This window comes from Magallana gigas, chromosome 9, assembly GCF_963853765.1.
Source record: "Magallana gigas chromosome 9, xbMagGiga1.1, whole genome shotgun sequence".
In the NCBI taxonomy this organism is placed as follows: Eukaryota; Metazoa; Mollusca; class Bivalvia; order Ostreida; family Ostreidae; genus Magallana; species Magallana gigas.
The window spans coordinates 10,624,708-10,647,900 of NC_088861.1; the positions used below are offsets into that span (position 1 = coordinate 10,624,708).

Here is a 23,193-nt window from a genome sequence, read left to right on the forward strand (position 1 = left end):
AACTGTATAATTTTTCTTGTTCAGTTATTGATCATTAAAAACTATCCACAGACATTTATTTTTGTACTTTACAAAGTTACCCGTGATAAAAGTTTGATTGGTTATCTGTTGTATACAGTATCGCTCGTGCTTTAACATTTTTAACATGAAATTACGAAACACAAGCTCGACAATGTTACGTACGAGTTATCTTTTTCATAAAACATGGCTGCGTCCATTCCAACTGCAACCAGGTCATTTATAAAATTTATAGGGAGTGAATTATGGTTTTCGACTGGTTACAGGACACCGTCAGTGAGTTTTTTCTTCACGCTTTGATATTTTGCTAACGTTGCAGAAAAGGAGAAAAAAATATATATGAGCTACGCTCGAATTTTCTCGACAAAATTATGACATTCAAACACATTACAAATAAAACTGGCCAAGATACATAAAGGCTTGTAATTTTCCATGTGTATTAGATATGTAAGGATCAGTCTGAAATGAAAAATGTAATGCAAGTAATTAAATTATTTATTTTATATTGGTGTTTTCAAACCATATCATTAAATGAACATACAGTTGAAATTAAAACTGAACTGGTAATTTAAATTATTTTGTAGAAATGTCTCACAAGAACTTTAAGCACACAGAGCGTCGTCAGCACTGATTCTGAGGTTACACGACCAAAAAGACGAGCAGAAAAACTCAGTGCAGCAATGAAAGCCTTTCTTAAAAGGGCAAAAGAACATGGTATGAGGTTTAATTAACAAAAAAAAGCATATTTATACATGATTAATGGTTCAACATTGTATGACAGAAATACTTTATGACTCCAGACCAGATTATTAAACACATATCGAATGATCCCAAGAAATAACGAAACCATATCTTTTTTTTAACTATTTTAATCTTTACTGGCATTGAGCCTAAATATCTTGTAATTGTATGATTGTTTTATAGAAATTGGTAATCTTTTAAAATACATTTTGTTGTAAAATTAAAGGTATATACTTAAAGCTGCTTGGTCCGATTTTTTTGTTATAACATTATAAATTTTTTTTCTATACAAACCATTTATCATAGAAAGTTATGGACTTTCTCCTATTTACACCAGCAGAATCAGTCTCCTTTCAAAGTTAGAAATATTCAAAGTAAATAAAAATAATTTCTTTTTGGGCAAATGAAAAAACAAACCAAAATGTATCATGGGAATGTTTAGAAAGGAAACTGTTTACTTTTGTCCCCCAAATAATTGGGGTTATTCAACCCGCATGCTATGCATTGATTGTAAAGAAAGCAAACTTCAGAAATATTAGCAAACAAAACGTACACATATACGAAGCATAACAATCGTTTAAAAGCGTGCATAAAATTTGATATAAAATCGGACCAAGCAGCTTTAATTGTTTGGTAACTAAAAACTATGTCCGTGATGTCCAGATACTTTATGTTTCACAAACACAATCTTATTGCAAATATTTTGTTCATTAAATATATTCCCAATTACAGATGCTACGCCTATTAATATTGTTCCTAGAAGTGTTTCTCACAGATGTGAACTTGAATGGTCCACAAAAACTACATGTTAGGATTGCACATTGAGAATATGATATACTTCATGCTCTTCATTATCCATTGTCGGAACCCAAAGATTTTTACAGAGTAAACCCTTGGGTTCCGACGATGTTTGTTATCATATTTTGTGCATTCCTTATTGTTTCCTTGGGTTTTCAGAGTCAAAAATCAACAAGTACACGGAGGAGTACGAGCTTGGGCGTAAACACTTGGCCAACATGATGGGCATCCACCCTGACGAGATGACACAGGAACACATCAATGTATGCTCTCTATCTTTTCAATGTTTTCTTTCTTTTCCTCATTCCTTTTTTCCTTCCAAGCCTAAGAAATCTATATTTGATGTTACCATAATTACATGTATACAGTTGAAATTCGATATCTCAAATACTAATTAATACCTCAAAATAAAATGGTTAAGTAGAAGTGATTTAAAGTTGCAACCACTTATTTCTAAAGTATTTAACCCTTGATATCTTGAATACTCAGATATCTCGAAGTTTTTAACAGTCCCATCTAGTTCCAGATAACAAAGTTTGACTGTACTATATTAAGCCTGTACGACAACTAGCTGATGATGAATTTCCAACTCTACATGTATATAGTTGAATAAGCAGAAACTGCATTTTGCCAAAAACATGAAATAGAATACACAGCCAGATACTATAAGTTTACTGTATATTTTAAAATTCAATTCATGTTACAGTTGTTAACCACCAGAATCTCAACGTTTTGTAATTGTAAGAGTAGATCTTAATACAGTAAAACACGGTTATAGCGAACACACTTATAATGAATTGACGCTTACAACAAAGTGATTTTCATTCTCCGTGACTATATTTCTTGTTGTAAACTTGACGTATATAAAGAATTATGCTTATGATGAAGTATAATCGCCGGTCCCTGGCACTTTGTTATAAGCATGTTTTACTGTAATTATGAAGATTTAGAAATGACATTTGACAGTCTTCAGTCTTAATCTTTAATAACATTTGTTTTAGTTCATACATTTCAATGAACTCTTTCCTTTGCAGGAAGCAATACGGTATTTACTGCCATCAGGTCTGTTTGACAAAGGTTCAAGGCCACAGTTTAAGGTACTATCAACTGAACACAGGTACATGTACACGCATAATATATTTCACAATATTTGGTATCCTTAAGAAAAAAATGAAATATATGAAATTAACATGGAGAGATTTTAAAATTTGTCTGCTGTAGGTAAAGGGTTATTATGAATGCAGCAGCTAAGACGCTTATCTAAATTTTAGAATTCCACATATTACACAATAGTCTGGGTTATTTAGTTGGTGTAAACTCAACTAGGTACCGTGGCTCCCTTGACCTCCAGCCTGTTAGAATTAGATTGTAGCCTTTTACTTTGAAATAAAGGGAAAACACTAGTAAAATCATATCTTTGGTGATGCTTACTCTAAGTTACCGGGATATGCCAATAATATTTTTATTGTGGACACAAGTTTAATGAAATCAATTAAAAATATTTAGTATATGGAAAAGGTTGCAATGATAGAATAAAATTTTTCAGAATTTAAACATCACTTACAGGTTTTTTGTTCCTATAAGGGAAATTTTTCTGCCCCTGAGTAAATTTATGGAATCCTTATTCATTGACAAGTAATAAACTTTAAAAAGAAAATTGAAATTAAATAGCTGAATGAACAGATAGATATTATTATCTAACAGGTAAACAAATCTTGACTAAATATGAATTTGTAATTTTTTAGCACCTTCCTAATGTCTTTTCATATATCAGATATATTATTTCTCACTCTCGTTACTTTTGCAGCATCCAAAAGATATCTTGCCATTGAATTTTGGTAAGTTAGATTGTGCATGGGTAAATTTTCTTTATATAGTGAGTGGTATGCATATACATGGTCATCAAATGTAAGACCTGCAAATCATATATGTCTAAGTGATAAGGCTTAATGCATCTTATTTGAAATCTTTCAGTTTGAAGATATGTATATTTTTGATTTTTACTTCATTTTATTGCTTTTGTCTTTAATACTTAACTAAAAAGATATAATTTAGAGAAACACTCTTTTGTGTATTATCCAGATTTCCCGTTTGACAAGGCCGGCCGACCATATCATTATCAGTATTACACACTGCTCCCAAACTACCACGGCATCATGTCTGTAAGTACACATACAGTAGCATTCCAATTTTGATATTACTGGTGTCAAAGAATATTAATACACATGCTGGGAAATTTTGAACCAATGCTCTAACCCAGTTTGATATTTCGCTGCAAAATATTGAGACTCATGGTTTAATTACACTCAGCATTCCAATTTTGATATAACTGGAGTCACATGCTTTTTCGATGCCGTGAAATATTGAAGGCTGATTCAATTTTGTACAGTGATATTTTGAATCTTGACTCAAAACATTGCAGCGATATTTTGAACCAGATTCAATATTTTACAGTAATGTATTGAACCTGGATTTATTATTTCTTTGAGTTCAAAATTTCAAATGATTTTGGTACATATATTAAGGACAGATATTAATATTCTACCCATTTTGTGCCATATCGTGTGTAAATGTTATTTTTGTGACAGGAAGCAGCCTGGAGGATGGAGTGTTTGAGGGAGGAAGAAGTCAGAATTGGGTCAACAGGTGCCCCTCCTCAAGAAGAAATGAAACATCTGAGGTAAATCTTGTTTTAAATGACCATGGTTTTGATGCAATCGCATCATCTCAATGAAAACAACCTCAAATGTTTTAAATGAGGTTTAATTTCCTTGACAATTCCCCATATTATGCTTAAATTAGTATAAATAAGGAACTATTTAATACCTGTCGAAATTTGAGCTCTACTTTATCAAATTCAATGGTATATCTTAAAATATACAACAAAAGAGAAATAAAAGGCTGTCCTATCCAATATCTAAATTGATGGGAAGCAACTCCATTTTGTATAGAATTTTAACATCAAAAGAAGTTGATACATTTGTCATTTGAGGTATTTTTTCGAGCTCTATCTGAAAGCCCCCCAAAAGTAAGTGTTGGGTTATAGTGATGTTAATGTTAAATGAGTGGTTTGTGTGCTTCAGAATTTGAGTCTTTGATCTATATTTATATTCAGGTTTTGGTTAATTTTCATATCAGATCAAAATAACAGTTTTTTAATATTAGGTGGAAAATTTTATAGATATTGGTCAGAATTTCATATCAATAGAGTGAATATCTTTCTCAAAACAGTTTTTAAGAGGTGGAGAATTTTATAGATATTGATCAGAATTTTCACATCAATGATGTGAACCAGCTTTGCTTCTCTTGCAAGAAAATTTATCGTGATGTTTGATGGAACCTCATTGATTTGTTATTTTGATTTTGACCATATTTGGTTTCAGTGAGGAATATGAGTGGATGGACCTGAGGACTTTTCTGAACTATTTTAAGTCAAATCACTCAGAAGTAGTCCAAGTTAATGAGGTAGGTATCAAATAGGTAAATTTACAAACCTGATACAGTAAAACACGGTTATAACGAACACGCTTATAATGAATTGACGGTTATAGCGAAGTGATTTTCATTCCCCGTGACTTTATTACATGTTATAAACTTGACGGCTATAACGAATTACGCTTATAAAGAAGTAAATCGCCTGTCCCTAGGACTTCATTATAAGCGTGTTTTACTGTATTCCATAAAGGAGAGATAGAGAAGGAAAGGGAGCAAGCTATCATGTTACGCAGAGAAATTTTGAGAGAGGGTGTGAAAAAGAGAGAAAAAGAAAGCAAGAGTACATGGTCAATGATGGCAGAGTTTGAGAAGATAACCCAGAGTTTGGAGCAGTGGTCAAGCGGTAAAGCTGTTATACTGAGCGGTCACGGGGGCGACTACTGTACAGGTGTGGATTTAGACTTGGTCAAAACTATTCTCAATGTGGAAGGCGGTCAAAGAATGATGGCCCATATGTATATTCCCTCTCCTTGTATAACTTTTCAAGACCAAGACAATGCTTTTTGTTGGTACCTTTTAGATGGACTACCATGTAGGTGTAGTTGATTTACTTAAGACGGCTCGATGGTGGTGGCCATTTTTGGACTATTCATGTATTGATCTTCGATAGAAGAAGAGCTCTAAATTAAGATTTAGGAAATACTAATATTATAACGCTAACATATATAGAAAAATCATTTCCCAGAGATGTAATGATTAAATATTCCAGGTTTTTTTAACCATTATAAAAGAATTTAATGAATCCAGCCTAAATATGAGTTATGATAAGGAGATGTTTTATAAATACCTTTTCCTGTAGTTTTATTTTTTTGGTTTTAGCATAATCGATTTGTGATATTGATGACAAAACTTTCCAAAATGAGGCTCCGAGAACAAGATGTCGCTTTCTTAAAACAGTTTGGTAGTCCAAAGACGTCTGAGATCAACGTTATGGATACAGAAGAAATCAAGGTAATATTGCAGCTACTGAGTTCCATATTAAACTGTAGGAATTAATGCGTGCATTAAGTTGTGTGTAGCTATACAAAATATTGTAGATTCCTTTAATATTTGCGAGAAACAATCCTCTCAGATATTAAAATCTCTCTTTTATTTTTCAGACAGTTTTAAACTGTATGAAATTATTACAAAAAATTGGTGCTCACGATTTTTTATTCTCGTGACTTAATACAAAATGCGTAATTTAGTGAAATAATGAATTAACAGTAGCGATTTTTTTTTAGTTTTATACTAGTCCATGTGTATATGGATGCATTACAAAACCACGGCTCTTGCAATTTTATGTTCTCATGATATGATACAAAACAATAAGATTGCGGAATTAAGTACTCACGAAAAATAGGGAATCTACAGTATTATACGAATGTAAATTGATGTTTACATTTTTTTTTTTTCAAAAAAATTTCTTTTGGTCATATTATGCGTCATACCTTCATGAGCAATTGTTGTCATTGATATGATTGAACGACAAATTTTACAAAAAATTGATGTGCAATAGTAAAAGCACAGTCACTTTAGCGATAACAAAATGCCTACAATTATTGAATGACATACAACTGTGTATCAAGCATTGGAAATCTTAAACCTTCCACGCAAACATCTACTGTGGAATCATTTTTGTTCGTGTGGGAACAATGTTCGTGGCTTTTGTGGGTAACACTTGCCCACGAATTTACATCCTCATGAACCTATACACAATCATTTAATATTTATTGAAATCATCTTGATTACACTACCAACGAACTTATGTCCCCATGAACCAAGATAATTTCAGTTACCCATGAACATTAACCCACACAAATAAAAATGATTCCACAGTATCATCCTCCAGTGGTCCATTCATTTTGAACGATTAATAAATATCTGAATTGTTTGTAGAAATTCTATGTTAATGAGCAGGGACAAAAGTTTAGAACAAAAAATGGTAAGTAGGAGTTTGGTTTATTTTAGAAAGATGATAAATTTTGGATGAAAAAATTCATACTTTGTTTGATAATATGTGTAATTAATCATATTTCTCTTTTGCCTCTTAAAAGCAAGACTTTAAGTGGCCATACTTATACAATAATATAAGGTAAAATGATTTCAATTTATTAAAATATATTCTGCCCAAAATATTTCAATTGTATGCAAATACTCAAAAACATAAAAGGGAGGGGGGGGGGGGGGGAAGAAAATGATTGTTTGACTGTGTGACAAAATGTACATGTAAGTGAGATTTTTTCATTTGATCTACATTACGTAAAGTAATCACAAGCCTCTAAATTTCATTACCAACACATTAATTTATGCTCATACAGCATGTAAATTGTGTAAATAAATGGTTGTTATTCCAACTTGTACTCGCTTGAAGAAGATCTTTTAGTGGTTATGATTGACAAAAATGTTTAAATTGAATTTTGTTTTCTTGAATATGTCAAAACAATATGTGAGATACCTTTACATTTAATTGTTTGCTAAAAAAGTATTTAAACTATTTGCTTGACGCTGTATGGAATCTCACATTGTTGCCTTGCACAAGTTTTTGTACTATATTTAACCAATCAGGTTACAGGAAATCAGCGATTGCACAGGTGACAGTGTATGCAGAGGGAGAAGGCATCCTGGAGATTAATGGGAAAGGAATCGAATATTTTGAATCCCAGTATGCCAGGTAAAACAGTTGGCTCATATATTTGAGGTATTGCTGTGTTTGTATACAGCTGCATTATATATATATAAATGAGAAAAAAAAACCAACAACCTGTTTTGAAAATGTTTGATTTACATATATTAATTAATTATATTATATAGTTGGTTATTGTTTTCCATGTGCACAAATATAATCGCACATGAATACACAATCTGTTTTCTAAAGTTTAATAATGATCAATGTCCTATTCCCCCCCCCCCCCCCCCCCCCCCCCATTTTCTATCCTTTAAATTTTCAATATCCTCTTTACTACATGAATTGTACATGATACATGTACATGTATATTCTACATCATCTCATCTGTAGTTGTCGATACAGGCATGGGTAGATGCCATTCAATACAAATACAAAAAAACTATTTAGTTTGACAAAAAGATTTTTAATTGAAAAATTAAATGAACATGTAACAGACCAATACTAACAATGTTATTTCATTAAAATATTACCTAATTTCTGCAAACAAAAAAAAGGATCTTCTATCTATACTTCTATATAAAAATAATAGACCAGAATTTTTGGGGTTTAATACAGAGAAATCGGAAGAGTACTGTCTTTTGTTTTATATATTTTTAACATTATTGGTACTTGGAGATTACCAATTTGTTTTTATTTTTTCTAAATCAGGCTTCGCTAATTAATAATCAACATAAATTCCTTTCAAAAATTCGGAAATCGTCTGAATTTTTCGGATTTTACAATCATGCGCATTACATTCACGCTAAATCACGGGATGCTTTTTAGTTTATGTTTCCACAATATCACATTTGCATGAATAAACTAAACAAGAGGCCCATGGGCCACATCGCTCACCTGAGGAACAATAGGTATGATAAAATCAGCTTAATGGAGTCATAATACAAACTATCTGGACAATGTACAATAATACATGTAGATCCTGTATAAATAAAATCCATTTTCCCCTGGATATTCTTATGTTTATAATCATTCGTCCCTTTTCTAACAAGATGATTTTATAGTCTTATCATATGTTGAGTATTGCAGTTCTCAAAATGATCCTTAACAATAGTTTATATATTAGATATAAACGTACATCAAACTATGAACCTTCTCGGGAGGCCAAAGAATTGTCCTGGGGCCAAAGTCTTAACAATTATAAAGAAACATCTGGCTGATTAGTTTCTGAGAAGATTTTTAAAGATTTACCCTATATATTCCTTTGTTAAATTTTGACCCCCCCATTGTGGCCCCACCCTACCCCTGGGGATCATGATTTTCACAACCATGAATCTACACTACCTGAGGATGCTTTCACACACGTTTCAGCTTTCCTGGCTGATTAGTTTCTGAGAAGAAGATTTTTAAAGATTTACTCTGTTTATTCCTATCTAAAACATCGACCTCCCATTGTGGCCCAAACCTACCCCCAGGGTTATGATTTTCACAAATTTGAATCTACACTACCTGAGGATGCTTCCAAACAAGTTTCAGCTTTCCTGGCTACTTAGTTTCTGAGAAGAAGATTTTTAAAGATTTACTCTATTTAATCATATGTTAAACTTCGACCCCCCATTGTGGCCCCATTCTACCCCCAGGGGTTATTATTTTCACAACTTTGAATCAACACTACCTGAGGATGCTTCCAAAGAAGTTTCAGCATTGCCGGCTGATTAGTTTCTGAGAAGAAGATTTTTAAAGATTTACTCTATATATTCCTATGTTTAACTTCGATCCCCCATTGTGGCCCCACCCTTCCCCCGGGGGTCATGATTTTCACAACTATGAATTTACACTACCTGAGGATGCATCCACAAAAGTGTCAGCTTTCCCGGCTGATTAGTTTCTGAGAAGAAGATTTTTAAAGATTTACTCTATATATTCCTATGTTTAACTTCGATCCCCCATTGTGGCCCCACCCTTCCCCCGGGGGTCATGATTTTCACAACTATGAATTTACACTACCTGAGGATGCATCCACAAAAGTGTCAGCTTTCCCGGCTGATTAGTTTCTAAGAAGAAGATTTTTAAAGATTTACTCTATATATTCCTATTTTAAACTTCGATCCCCCATTGTGGCCCCACCCTACCCCCGGGGGCCATGATTTTCACAACTATGAATCTACACTACCTGAGGATGCTTTCACACAAGTTTCAGCTTTCCTGGCTGATTAGTTTCTGAGAAGAAGATTTATAAAGATTTACTCTATATATTCCTATGTTAAACTTCGATCCCCCATTGTGGCCTCACCGTACCCCGGGGGTCATGATTTTCACAACTTTGAATCTACACTACCTGAGGATCCTTCCACACAAGTGTCAGCTTTCCTGGCCGATTAGTTTCTGAGAAGAAGATTTTTAAAGATTTATTCTATATATTCCTATGTAAAACTTCGATCCTTCATTGTGGCCCAACCCTACCTCCGGGGATCATGATTTTCACAAATTTGTATCTACATTACCTGATGATGCTTTCACACAAGTTTCAGCTTTCCTGGCTGATTAGTTTCTGAGGAGAAGATTTTTAAAGATTTACTCTATATATTCATTTGTTAAACTTCGACCCCCCATTGTGGCCCCACCCTCAGGTGAGCTAAAAAGGTTAAGTTTACAATACAATAAGTTGTTAAAGTTGGTTTCTGGAAGAACAGACTTTGAAAATTTTCTTAATAAATATTGACAAATATTTTACTTTTTTAAGCTTTAGTTTTTAAGATCTGTGTACAAACATAGAATTGTGAGCAAATCGCTGTATCTTGCTTATAATTCGAAGCTTAACACTCAAATATGGTTAGTAAATAGAAATTGTAAACAATTAAACACAAGAAACATGCACTACATGTATAACAAATAAAGAACACAATTTATTTTTTCGAAATGAATCATATATATATACATGTATATACCTACATATTTCCGTCAGCGATATCAAACTCTATTTAAACTGAATAAACTCGAAAAAATGCCGAGCATCTCAACAAAACCTATTGCATTAATCTACATGTACCATTACGCAAAAGATAATGCCGAATTACCGATAGAATGAATTGTATTTCAGTACCCGTCCCCTACATCCGATTTTGCTTAATTTGCGCAGGTAAACAGTTAACTGTTTGATTTACCGAAGTCTCTGTTTGATTTGATACGTAAAAATCACGAAATACAGACGATAGTTTCCAGGTTACAAAGCATAATGAGAACGAAACGAAAATCAGAACAAGCTAACACCAACGTCATGTGTGAAAACTGTCAACGCATTGAAATATTTAGCCTCAATTTACTTCACAAAATCGGCACCAATATATTTTGTATGTTTCAAAATTTCCCTTCATACGCGAACTGTTGCACAACAAGCAAATTCATCATAGTCAGATCGACCCTTTTTCGTATAATGTCATGGCTGCTTTAAACAAAGAACCTCGTTTTAGAAGTATGGAATCATTTTACCGGATGCCGAACCCGAAGCTATTAAACTGATTGAAACACGCATTTCCTTTATTATTATTTTCGTAATAACTCAGATTTGAAACAAAATTTCCACTTAATTTTTGCAATTTATATTTTCCTTCCCATAAGGATAATTTATGCTAAACTATGTTAAATTTGCCTCGGTAGTTCTTGAGAAGAAGATTTTTAAAAATGCACCCCCCTTTTTCTACAGTTTCAAGGTTTTCTCCGCTTTGAATACAGATCAAACTTTTATTTCTGCAATTTATATTCGCCCTCCCATAAGGATGATTTGTGCCAAATTTGGTTGAAATTGGATAAGCGGTTTTAGAGAAGAAGTTCAAAATGTAAAAAGTTTACAGACGGACAGACGGACGGACAGACGGACGACGGACAAAATGTGATCAGAATAGCTCACTTGAGCTTTCAGCTCAGGTGAGCTAAAAACGATAATACAAATACGTGTCAATTTTCATTAAAAATTTGCTATATATTTTGTTCATGAAAGAAAATATGGGAAATAACTCTAACTCAGTGCGTTTAATATGAAATATTTCGAGAGTTCTGAATGTCAACATGGTGTGCAAATTTGATGTATTTATTTCGTAAACGCCCGACACAATATGCAATGTCAACCAGTGCACGCACGGGTCAAAGTCTAGTTTCCTCAAATTAAATAAGATCTTTTTAGCTAGAATTCATCATGTATAATTTATATTTGGATTCATTTTATGCTATTACTTTCCTAGGGAGCAGGTGTTGTTTCCTCTGGTGCTGACTAGTTCCCTGAATAAGGTGGATGTTCACGCCCGGGTAGAGGGAGGGGGAGAAATGGGACAGTCGGGCGCCATCAGGCACGGTCTGTCTAATGCCCTACTCCCCTTTGTGTCACAGCAAATGGTCAATAAATTGTCTTTGTGTAAGTAGAGAGTATGAAAAATAAAGATTACATTATGTTATTAGATAGGATGCTTAGTAAGGCCTTGTTTCAATAACTATTTGAAAATCAATGGCATTGTCAAATTTGTTTGTTTAATACATGTATATTTGAAATTCTCAATACATCAGGCTTCTTATTCAATTGCTGTCTGTCTATTTGTAGGTCCTTATATTTTGACAAATGCGTAAAAGACTTTTTGAACCATAATATTATTTGTTATATAAATACCTGAAAAGTTTTTTGTGTTCTTACCAAGCGTTGGTTCGAGCCCCACAAATAAGAATGAAATAGGAATATTTTTCAACAAAGACTTCTATAATAGAAATGGAAATTGCAGTGGGCCTTCTTTTCATTAAAAATAATAAATTATGTGTAAGTATGATATAAAACTTCACTCTTTATTTTAGCTGGCCTACTGGATAGGGACAGCCGTGTGAAGGAAAGAAACAAGCCCGGACAGAAGAAAGCTCGTAAACAGTTCCAATGGTACGAATTAAAGCTTCTTGCATGTTTATGCCTTAGACACAAATGAAAAATCTAATAGAGAATTGTAACCGGTTTTAAAATACTTGATCATTGCATGCCCAGTAGATATTGTTGCAATCATTGAACAGTTAATTATTGTAAGTGATTGTGGTTAAAGGCTAAACAGGAAAAGTGTTTTTACTAAATTCATCACAATGTCAATATAGGTATTGTAGGCGTTGCATCAAAGAGTGGCATTCTTTTTAGATCATGTTTTCGTGCTATGAAAAATTATAGCCATATTTTCTTTTTTTCTCTCTCTATGTCCTTAAAATAACTGATCTTTTTTTTTTCTTTTTACAGGCGAGCACGTTAATAGAAAAGGGTGGATGACTTTAAGATGTATTTGTTTGTTTGTAGAAGTAAATTTTATCATATTGCTAAATGTTCCTTCTGTTGCATTATTTAATGAGCATTTTTGTTTTATCTATCTGGTCTCACTGATCTCCTGGGTACTGCTCACACTCAAAATAGCTGTCGGTAGGTGTACTAAGTACAACTTTTGAAAAACAATCATAATGTAACAAAAGTGCATTTGTGATATACACATGTTTATTATGACTTCCTGAATCATCATGGCCGAGAATTATCTTGTGATAATTCCCTGTAACCATGTATCCCTATAAGTAATAAAGACAGAATACACTAGATAATATATTGAGAAAATTTTAGACTGTAACAGAAAATTTGTTTATCGATGCAAAAATGTTCAGTTATCATAGTATCCCATTCATCGGACTTGAATTTTAATGGACATCCTCCACACCCTTCTAACAACCCACCAATTTAGACCCCCGGGGTAATCAGTGGTAATTAACTCTCATTACGAAGACATTTCATTTCTCCAGAGTCAAACATATAAAATCTGAAAAATCCCGGAAAACGAACGATTAATTTAACCCCCTTCTTAAACATTATGCATTCAACATCTTAATTAGGATAAAGGACTCTTACCTACTGGTATATATATAAGCACAATGACGTTAACACCCTGTCTCTTTGAAATCACGCGTACAGTAAAAAAAGTGTCAATCATTAATTGAATATGTAGCTTTGTACGAAATAATCTGCGAGAAAATATTACAAAACAACATAGTCCAAAAAAAGTTATTTATGAGCAGCGAATTTTGCACGGAGATAAATAGATGACAGAGAGGCCGCCTAGTTATCCACGTAGAAGTCTCAAACCTAGGTTTTGTCTAGATACGGCAGTTAATTGAAAGTTTAAAAGGTGTTAAAAAAACCAACAACAACATAACCTTATTCACATTCTATAATATTTTATTGCTCCATTGCTGCATTGCAAAACAGTTCGCGGTTGTAACCCATTAAGGTTGTAGAAAACCCTTGATTCGTACAGCTACAGATGTTCGTGTTATCCACACAGGTGAAACTATCACCTCCTTCTGGACGAATCTTGCCACCTTCTGAGCACGAACCTTGATGCAAAAATAAAACAGTTGAGTTGGTCAATATTTTATTTTGTGTGAACAGATTGACAATATGCCTCGCCTACGACTTTTCATCTAGATATTATGTTGTAAAACCATTGTAAACCGACGCGAAGCGGAGGTTGATAATAGTTTCCGATGGGTGTCAAATTCAACTGTTACCCTCAGGCACTATTCATTTTGTTATACTGAATGTCTTAATTTTTAAGAAAATTTTACTGCTTTCATATAGGAATAACGTGAATTCTACAGCGAACCGTACGCGCATAATTTTCGCGCATGTAACAATTTTTATTGTTACCCGTTGCTAAGTGCGTTGCTAACGCTGAGGGTAATAGAAAGGATTATGAACTGCGTCTTAACCAATCAGATTTCAGTATTTAACATGAAAGTATAACAAAACGGATTATCAACTAAGTCGAAAACAATCAGATTTCAGTATTTAACATGAAAGTATAAAAATGTTAAGGTCAAGATCTAGTAAATGAAAGGTGCCTAAAGGTTTAAAAGATTTAAGAATGATATTTCATAACAATAGCTGTTTGATAGGGTGTACCGGGGCTAAAATGTTTGGTAAACGGAATACAAAATCATGTTTTTAACTGTTATTTTCAAAAAAATATGAAGGAATTGAGGATCAAATATCGGAGTTTTGTCCGTTTTTGACTTATACAATATATCTATAATGCCTACAGTCTCCCAAAAAACCCCAAAACGAAATGAAACAAGCTCTTGACATCGTCTTTAAAATGATGTCAAATTGAATATAGGTATCGGGGTTTTTTTTCTCAAGATTTAACATAGAATGTCAAGAAATTATCTAATATTCTACATAATTTTTTCAAAGCCGTAAATTTAAAATACGGGAAAAAGATTCTTCGAACCAATTATACTTTGATTTGTTATAAGATATTTTAACAAATATAGATAAAACAGTTACTGGTCATTAAAATTAATAACACCACGGTGACCTTAAAAAAATAACCAGTTTTTGATCCTTTTATCATAATCAAGTTCTGATCTTTTGGGACCTTTTGATATTTGCAAATGACAATTTTTGTATATAAAAATATAATTGTAATTTGAAAAGTGATATGTAAACTATATTAACACCGACCTGGGCATGCTTTGCATCCATCTCCCCAGGTAACCTGTTCTTCTTCTGGACACTCCGGTACTTCACACTCCCAGTGATGGCAATACAATGTATCCACCCCGTCAACATCCTCCCTCATGCATTCCCTGTTTGTTTTATCTATCTGGTCCCACTGATCTCCTGGGTACTGCTCACACTCAAAGTAGTAGCTCTCTGGAGTTATACTATGTACAACTTTTGAAATATAAAGAAATAGATTATCATAAAATTGATTCATCATTTCAAAGGTGTGATAGAACGTATAGAACTGATGATATTTTTTTGACTTGATCATGTAATGCCAGTACTAATTAAATTGATCAAATTTGATATGATGAAAACCAAACGTAATGTACACTCACCTGCAACTATCGACATGAAAGCAATGACTGTTCTTGAGGAAAGACACGCCATTTTGTTTTTTCTGAAAATATATCAACTTTAATACCGCGGTATTTTTGCAGTAATTATTTGATGTCTATTGAAGACGTTGCAGAAAAATAGTAATGTATGCAACACTTACCGGTAACCACGACGTGGAGTTAGGAAAATATGAACTTCTCTCCTGATAAGTCTGCTTTTATAAACCTCCGAATGTATTTAATTGTTTTAACTTACGGGATGACGGATATCTTGCCTGTGGAAATGAAATTTAATTAAAACTGATTCCGGGAAATGCATCTGTTGCCTTCTGAGCACAATTATTTAACCCATGGAATCTAAAATTACGATAGATAATGAATAATATCTAGGCGGGTTACAGTCATATTCATATGTATGACTATATATCACTATCGCTTAAGTTATGATCGCTTTTTCTTGAAGTAACGGGATAATATTATACATGTTTAGCAGTAAATGACTTAAGTAGTTTATATTCAATTTATAAACAATAAATTGCCGTTTATTTTTTAAATGTATTATTATCATTTTAAACAGCCAAATTACAGATCTCGCAATGGTTTCCATATGTCGCTACATATGCTAATGATAATGCTTGTCCATTTTTCTGCTACTGAAGTCGGGAAATGAAAAAAATAAAAATATAGAATTTTGATATAATACAACCCCAACATTGAAGAGACTAAAGTATTTGACACTCGTCAATATTTTTGAATCAAAGATTGATAAAAACTGTCGCAATGTTGCCATTAACAAGCGTTACCAAAACTTACCCTTCGATAGGAATTAAAGGGACTTGGACACGATTTGAGATCAAAAATTTTATTTTTATTTTTTATGTATAAAATAGTTTACTGGTGCATTTTAAATGATTGATCAAAATATTGAAAGTTAAAGTCATGTTACAAGCGAGATACAGAGGTAAGAATTGGTTGTTATGTAAACAAAGCTCGAGTCTTGTAGTTGTTTACAAAATATATAATGTAGATATTTTCCATTTCTTAGACAAAATGACATGTAAAAAACGATTTAAACTAACTCAATATCTTCATAAATACTAGTATCAACAAAAGAAATATACATTTGATTGAAACTTACAATTACACAACAAATATGTAAAAAATGATAATATTCAAGCTTTGTTTACAAAACAAAGCATTTTGAACCCTGTATCTTGCTTATAACTTGATAACTGACGTTCAAATATATTTATCAGTATAAACATTGAAAATTGAAAAATAAAATTTGAAAATTTTAAGTCAAATCGTGTCCAAGTCCCTTTAAGCCCAAACCGATCTTTTATGAATCAAGTTTCATCTGAGTATATATCTATTTTGTAGGCATTTAAGAATATGTTCCGTTTTTACTATATGACATTTGCATTGCTCAAAAGCTATCTGTCCGAATCTTTTCACTGCCATATGATTAAGGATTAACATTATATATATATATATATATATATATATATATATATATATATATATATATATATATATATATATATATATATATATATATATATATATATATATATATATATATATATATATATATATATAATTGTTTATTGAGTAAGTGTATATACAAATCAAATTAACGACAACCATTAGAAGTGTGTTAAATGACATCCATCAGAAGTGTGTTAAATTTTTATGGTAAGAATATGCAGGGACTCCAAGTATTATTTACCAAAAATAGCAATGGTAACGGATGTTAAGGAGCTTTATATTTTATCAAGAAGTTATAACACAACGCCCGTTACCTGCTTTATCACACAATGATACAATTAAGCTATTACTTTCAGGCACGTAACATCGTTTTTGAAAGTGGGTGGGGAGGGGGGGGGGGGCAAGGTCATCTAATAAATCTTAACAAGCCAAAAAAAAAAGAGAAGTAAAATTCCCGAAATCTCGGGGGGTGGGGAGGGCGAAGGTACGCATTATGCATTATTCCTTTACCTACCTTTAATTTCACTTTTGATTTCCTTATGTTTCTCTTCCATATTTTATATGCTCCCCAAAAAGTTAGGGACAAACTCCACTATAATTCAATTTTAAATGTAAATTAAAAAGAAAAAGTCTGCTGCAAAAAAAGTGGAGGGGGGTTTACTAATTTTTATGTTCTCTGTCATCAAGAACATTACCGGCTCTTAACTAATATTGTAATCAATTCATTTCTTACAATAGTTTAAACTCTTTTCATCAAAGTTATTAAATGGGAGTGTAGATGCACTTAAATGTAAGCCAGGTAATCTTACATTTACAAAAAGCTTCTAAATTTAACCATTTTGTTTTTCATTTTCTATTAAATTATAATTTATATTGACCTTAACTGTAAAGTTTTTTTTTTCTAGCTTTAAGCTGAAACATAAATGTTTCTGCAGCAGGTGTAAATTGATTTAACTGGAGTTCATTACATTTTTATCAACAATACTCCTATGGGCATCGGTTAAGCCTTTTGATATCCTCAAATCATTTATCAGATATTTCCGAGGCCATCATGTTTTTCACTTTGTGTATTGTGATTTAAATATTATAACGATGATAAACTTTGTTTTTATATGTACTTGTATGTGTGTGTGTGTGTGTGTGGGGGGGGGGGGGGGGGGTGCTGAACCGAAACACCCATGTAATTTCATGTCTTTCACAAAACAGTTTTCAATAGGTGGAGAATGTTATAGATATTGGTCAGAATTTCATATCAATAGAGTGAATTAATACCGGTATCTTTCTCAAGACAGTTTTTAAGAGGTGGATATTTTTATAGATAATGGTCAGAGTTTCATATCAATGATGTAAACCAACTTTGCTTCACTTGCAAGAAAATTTATAGTGATGTTTGATGCAACTTCATTGATTTATTACTTTGATTTTGACCATATTTGGTTACAGTGAGGAATATGAGTGGATGGACCTGAGAACTTTTCTGAACTATTTTAAGTCAAATCACTCAAAAGTAGTCCAAGTTAATGAGGTAGGTATCCAATAAGTAAATTTACAAACTTGATTCCAGTATTTCATAATTGATATTAACATTGTTCAAAATCAAAGAAGAACAAAAAAATGCATCGTATGAATACTTGAAACATATTTTCTATTGAATAATTTCAATAAAAAAAATGCATCGTATGAATACTTGAAACATATTTTCTATTGAATAATTTCAATAAGGATGGGGAACAAGCATGGCCCATATGCATATTGTATGGGCTGTGACTTGTACCTTTTAGTAATGATCATGAAGGTTTAATTGATTTAATTTAGAGGGCTCGATGGTTGCAGCCATTTTTTAATTAGATCTTCTTTAGAGGAGCTCAATAAAAAAGATAAAGAAGAAAAATACCAAAATTTCAGAGATATTATGATTATAAAATATTCCAATATTTTTAATACCATAAAAAGAAGGTAATGAATCCAGCCCGGATATAAGTAATGATAAGGAATTCTTTTATAAATACCTATACATGTAGTTGTATTTTTGTGGTTTTAGCATAATCGAATTGTGATATTGATGACAAAACTTTCCAAAATGAGGCTCCAAGAACAAGATGTGGCTTTCTTAAAACTGTTTGGTAGTCCAAAGACATCTGAGATCAACGTTATGGATACAGAAGAAATCAAGGCGAAATTGCAGTTACTGAGATTCCAAATTTAACTTGAGGGATTAGTTTTGCATTAAATAGTTCAAAACTTACCTCGCTGATTCTTAATTATTGTAGATTCCTCATTTAATGTGAGAAATTAATGTCTGCATAAAATTGCATGAAGCAACCCTCGCACATTTTTAAATCTGGCTTTTATCTTTCAAACAGTTTTAAACTATATGAAATTATTACAAAAAATTGGTGCTCGGGATTTTATAATCACACGATTTAATACAAAATAGCGGAATTGAAGAATTAAGTATAATAAGGAATTTCAGTTCCACTTTTATTATTTTATTAGTTTATAAGTATATGGATTTATTTCAAAAGTTCCATGCTTGAAATTTTATGTTTTTGTTATATGATATACAAAATGATAAGAGTACTCATGAAAAATCACTATGGAATCTACAGTATTATACTAATGTAAATTGATGTTTACAAAAAAATTGGTGATAGTATGCGTCATACCTTCATGAGCAGTTGTTGCCATTGATATGATTAAACGACAGATTTTACAAAAAATTGATGTGCAATAATAAAACCACAGTCACTTTAGTGATAACAAAATGGCAAAAATTATTGAATGACTTACAGATATGTATCAAGCATTAGAAATCTTACCCGTAAGCCTTCTTCGCAAACATCAACTGTGAAATCAATCTTTGTTCGTGGAGGACCAATGTTCGTGGCTTTCGTGGGTAACACTTGCCCACGAATTTACATCCCCACAAACCTATACACAATCATTTAATATTTATTGAAATTATCCTGATTACACTACCAACGAACTTTCCCCACAAACCAAAAAAATTTCGGTCACCCATGAACATTTACCCACATGAATAAAATTAATTCCACAGTATCATCCTCCAGTGGACCATCCATTTTGAACGTTTAATAAGAATCTGAATTGTTTGTAGAAATTCTATGTGAATGAGCAGGGACGAAAATTTAGAACAAAAAATGGTAAGTATGAGTTTGGTTTATTTTAGAAAGATGATAAATTTTGGATGAAAAAATTCATACTTTGTTTGATAATATGTGTAATTAATCATATTTCTCTTTTGCCTCTTAAAAGCAAAACTTTTAGTGGCCATACTTAAACAATAATATAATATAAAATGATTTCAATTTATTAAAATATTTTCTGCCCAGAATATTTCAATTGTATGCAAATACTAAAAAAAACATAAAGGGGGGGGGGGGGGGACGGGGGGAGAAGAAAATGATTGTTTGACTGTGTGACAAAATGTACTTGTAAGTGAAATTTTTTCATTTGATCTACATTGCATAAAGTAATCACAAGTCTCTAAATTTCATTACCAACACATTAATTTATGCTCATACAGCTTGTAAATTGTGTAAATAAATGGTTGTTATTCCAACTTGTACTCGCTTGAAGAAGATCTTTTAGTGGTAATGATTGACAAAAGATGTTTAAATTGAATTTTGTTTTCTTGAATATGTCAAAACAATATGTGAGATACCTTTACATTTAATTGTTTGCTAAAAAAGTATTTAAACTATTTGCTTGACGCTGTATGGAATCTCACATTGTTGTAATTGCCTTAGACACAAGTTTTTGTACTATATTTAACCAATCAGGCTACAGGAAATCAGCGATTGCACAGGTGACAGTGTATGCAGAGGGAGAAGGCATCCTGGAGATTAATGGGAAAGGAATCGAATATTTTGAATCCCAGCATGCCAGGTAAAACAGTTGGCTCATATATTTGAGGTACTGCTGTGTTTGTATACAGCTGCATTATAAATGAGAAAAAAAACAACAACCTGTTTTGAAAAATGTTTGATTTACATATATTAATTAATTATATTCTATAGTTGGTTTTCCATGTGCACAAATGTAATTGCACATGAATACACAAACTGTTTTCTAAAGTTTAATAATGATCAATGTCCTATTTCCCCCCCCCCCCCCCATTTTCTATCCTTTAAATTTTCAATATCCTCTTTACTACATGAATTGTACATGATACATGTACATTTATATTCTACATCATCTCATCTGTAGTTGTTGATACAGGCATGGGTAGATGCCATTCAATACAAGTACAAAAAAACTATTTAGTTTGACAAAAAGATTTTTAATTGAAAAATTAAACGAACATGTAACAGACCAACACTAACAATGTTATTTCATTAAAATATTACCTAATTTCTGCAAACAAAAAATAGGATCTTCTATCTATACTTCTATATAAAAATAATAGACCCAAATTTTTGGGGTTTAATACAGAGAAATCGGAAGAGTACTGTCTTTTGTTTTATATATTTTTAACATTATTGGTACTTGAAAATTACCAATTTGTTTTTATTTTTTCTAAATCAGGCTTCGCTAATTAATAATCAACATAAATTCCTTTCAAAAATTCGGAAATCGTCTGAATTATTCGGATTTTACAATCATGCGCATTACATTCACGCTAAATCACGGGATGCTCTTTAGTTTATGTTTCCACAATATCACATTTGCATGGATAAACTAAAAAACGATAATACAAATACGTGTTAATTTTCATTAAAAATTTGCTATATATTTTGTTCATGAAAGAAAATACGGGAGATAACTCTAACTCAGTGCGTTTAATATGAACTATTTCGAGAGTTCTGAATGTCAACATGGTGTGCAAATTTGATGTATTTATTTCGTAAACGCCCGACACAATATGCAATGTCAACCCGTGCACGCACGGGTCAAAGTCTAGTTTCCTCAAATCTCAAATCTTTTAAGCTAGAATTCATCATGTATAATTTATATTTGGATTCATTTTATGCTATTACTTTCCTAGGGAGCAGGTGTTGTTTCCTCTGGTGCTGACTAGTTCCCTGAATAAGGTGGATGTTCACGCCCGGGTAGAGGGAGGGGGAGAAATGGGACAGTCGGGCGCCATCAGGCACGGTCTGTCTAACGCCCTACTCCCCTTTGTGTCACAGCAAATGGTCAATAAATTGTCTTTATGTAAGTAGAGAGTATGAAAAATGTTTACAAGACTTAGTATAAAGATTACATTATGTTATTAGATAGGATGCTTAGTAAGGCCGTGTTTCAATAACTATTTGAAAATCAATGGCATTGTCAAATTCGTTTGTTTAATATTTTTGCAATTCTCAATACATCAGGCTACCTATTCAATTGCAGTCTGTATATTTGTAGGTCCTTATATTTTGACAAATGTATAAAAGACTCTCCGAACCATAATATTACGGTATTTGTTATATAAATACCTGAAAAGTTTTTTGTGTTCTTACCAAGGGTTGGTTTGAGCCCCACAAATAAGAGTGAAATAGGAATATTTTTCAACAAAGACTTCTATAATAGAAATGGAAATTGCAGTGGGCCTTCTTTTCATTAAAAATAATAAATTATATGTAATTATAATATAAAACTTTACGCTTTATTTTAGCTGGCCTCCTGGATAGGGACAGCCGTGTGAAGGAAAGAAACAAGCCCGGACAGAAGAAAGCTCGTAAACAGTTCCAATGGTACGAATTAATAAAAGCTTGTTGCAAGTTTATGCCTTAGACACAAATGGAAAATCTTATATAGAATTGTAATCTGTTTTAAAATACTTGATCATTGCATGCCCAGTAGATATTGTTGCAATCTTTGAACAGTTAATTATTGTAAGTGATTGTGGTTAAAGGCTAAACAGGAAAAGTGTTTTTACTAAATTCATCACAATGTCAATATAGGTATTGTAGGTGTTTCATCAAAGAAAGGCATTATTTTTAGATCATGTTTTCGTGCTATGAAAAATGATAACCATATTTTCTTTTTTTTCTCTCTCCATGTCCTTAAAATAACCGATCTTTTTTTTTCTCTTTTTACAGGCGAGCACGTTAATAGAAAAGGGTGGATGACTTTAAGATGTATTTGTTTGTTTGTAGAAGTAAATTTTATCATATTGCTAAATGTTCCTTCTGTTG

At 32.3% G+C, this 23,193-nt stretch overlaps 2 protein-coding genes across 4 annotated transcripts; one reads left to right on the forward strand and one right to left on the reverse strand.

The window, feature by feature from the left end:
• The first annotated feature begins 163 nt into the window (after positions 1 to 163).
• Positions 164 to 23,183, forward strand: LOC105324694 (small ribosomal subunit protein uS9m). Of its 3 annotated transcripts, none has more exons than XM_066071057.1 (14): positions 164 to 294; positions 603 to 732; positions 1,717 to 1,820; positions 2,592 to 2,654; positions 3,365 to 3,395; positions 3,640 to 3,719; positions 4,146 to 4,237; positions 4,941 to 5,022; positions 5,872 to 6,003; positions 6,931 to 6,976; positions 20,851 to 20,956; positions 22,056 to 22,225; positions 22,671 to 22,749; positions 23,098 to 23,183. In XM_066071057.1, the coding sequence occupies exons 1-14, from the start codon at positions 205 to 207 to the stop codon at positions 23,108 to 23,110; spliced, it is 1,218 nt and encodes a 405-aa protein (XP_065927129.1). In that variant the 5' UTR covers positions 164 to 204; the 3' UTR covers positions 23,111 to 23,183. The 3 variants fall into 3 exon arrangements, with proteins under 3 accessions (XP_065927129.1, XP_065927130.1, XP_065927128.1); XM_066071058.1 differs by lacking the exon at positions 6,931 to 6,976 and adding an exon at positions 20,166 to 20,211; XM_066071056.1 differs by lacking the exons at positions 20,851 to 20,956; positions 22,056 to 22,225; positions 22,671 to 22,749; positions 23,098 to 23,183 and adding exons at positions 7,600 to 7,705; positions 11,896 to 12,065; positions 12,494 to 12,572; positions 12,915 to 13,000.
• LOC105324693 (uncharacterized) lies at positions 13,889 to 15,786 on the reverse strand. The gene is made up of 4 exons (XM_066071059.1): positions 15,721 to 15,786; positions 15,560 to 15,621; positions 15,180 to 15,392; positions 13,889 to 14,050 (listed from the first exon to the last, which is right to left on the reverse strand). The coding sequence occupies exons 2-4, from the start codon at positions 15,609 to 15,611 to the stop codon at positions 13,893 to 13,895; spliced, it is 423 nt and encodes a 140-aa protein (XP_065927131.1). The 5' UTR covers positions 15,612 to 15,621; positions 15,721 to 15,786; the 3' UTR covers positions 13,889 to 13,892.
• Positions 23,184 to 23,193: the final 10 nt, after the last annotated feature.

Excerpts from the sequence above, each read along its gene's own strand:
- LOC105324694 (XM_066071057.1), top strand. The coding sequence starts at position 205 with ATGGCTGCGTCCATTCCAACTGCAACCAGGTCATTTATAAAATTTATA. Across the intron at positions 1,821-2,591 it reads TGACACAGGAACACATCAAT|GAAGCAATACGGTATTTACT; the intron begins GTATGCTCTCTA and ends TTTCCTTTGCAG. Across the intron at positions 22,226-22,670 it reads GGTCAATAAATTGTCTTTAT|CTGGCCTCCTGGATAGGGAC; the intron begins GTAAGTAGAGAG and ends GCTTTATTTTAG.
- LOC105324693 (XM_066071059.1), bottom strand. The coding sequence starts at position 15,611 with ATGGCGTGTCTTTCCTCAAGAACAGTCATTGCTTTCATGTCGATAGTT. Across the intron at positions 15,393-15,559 it reads TTTCATGTCGATAGTTGCAG|TTGTACATAGTATAACTCCA; the intron begins GTGAGTGTACAT and ends ATATTTCAAAAG. Across the intron at positions 14,051-15,179 it reads TGGATGCAAAGCATGCCCAG|GTTCGTGCTCAGAAGGTGGC; the intron begins GTCGGTGTTAAT and ends TTTTGCATCAAG.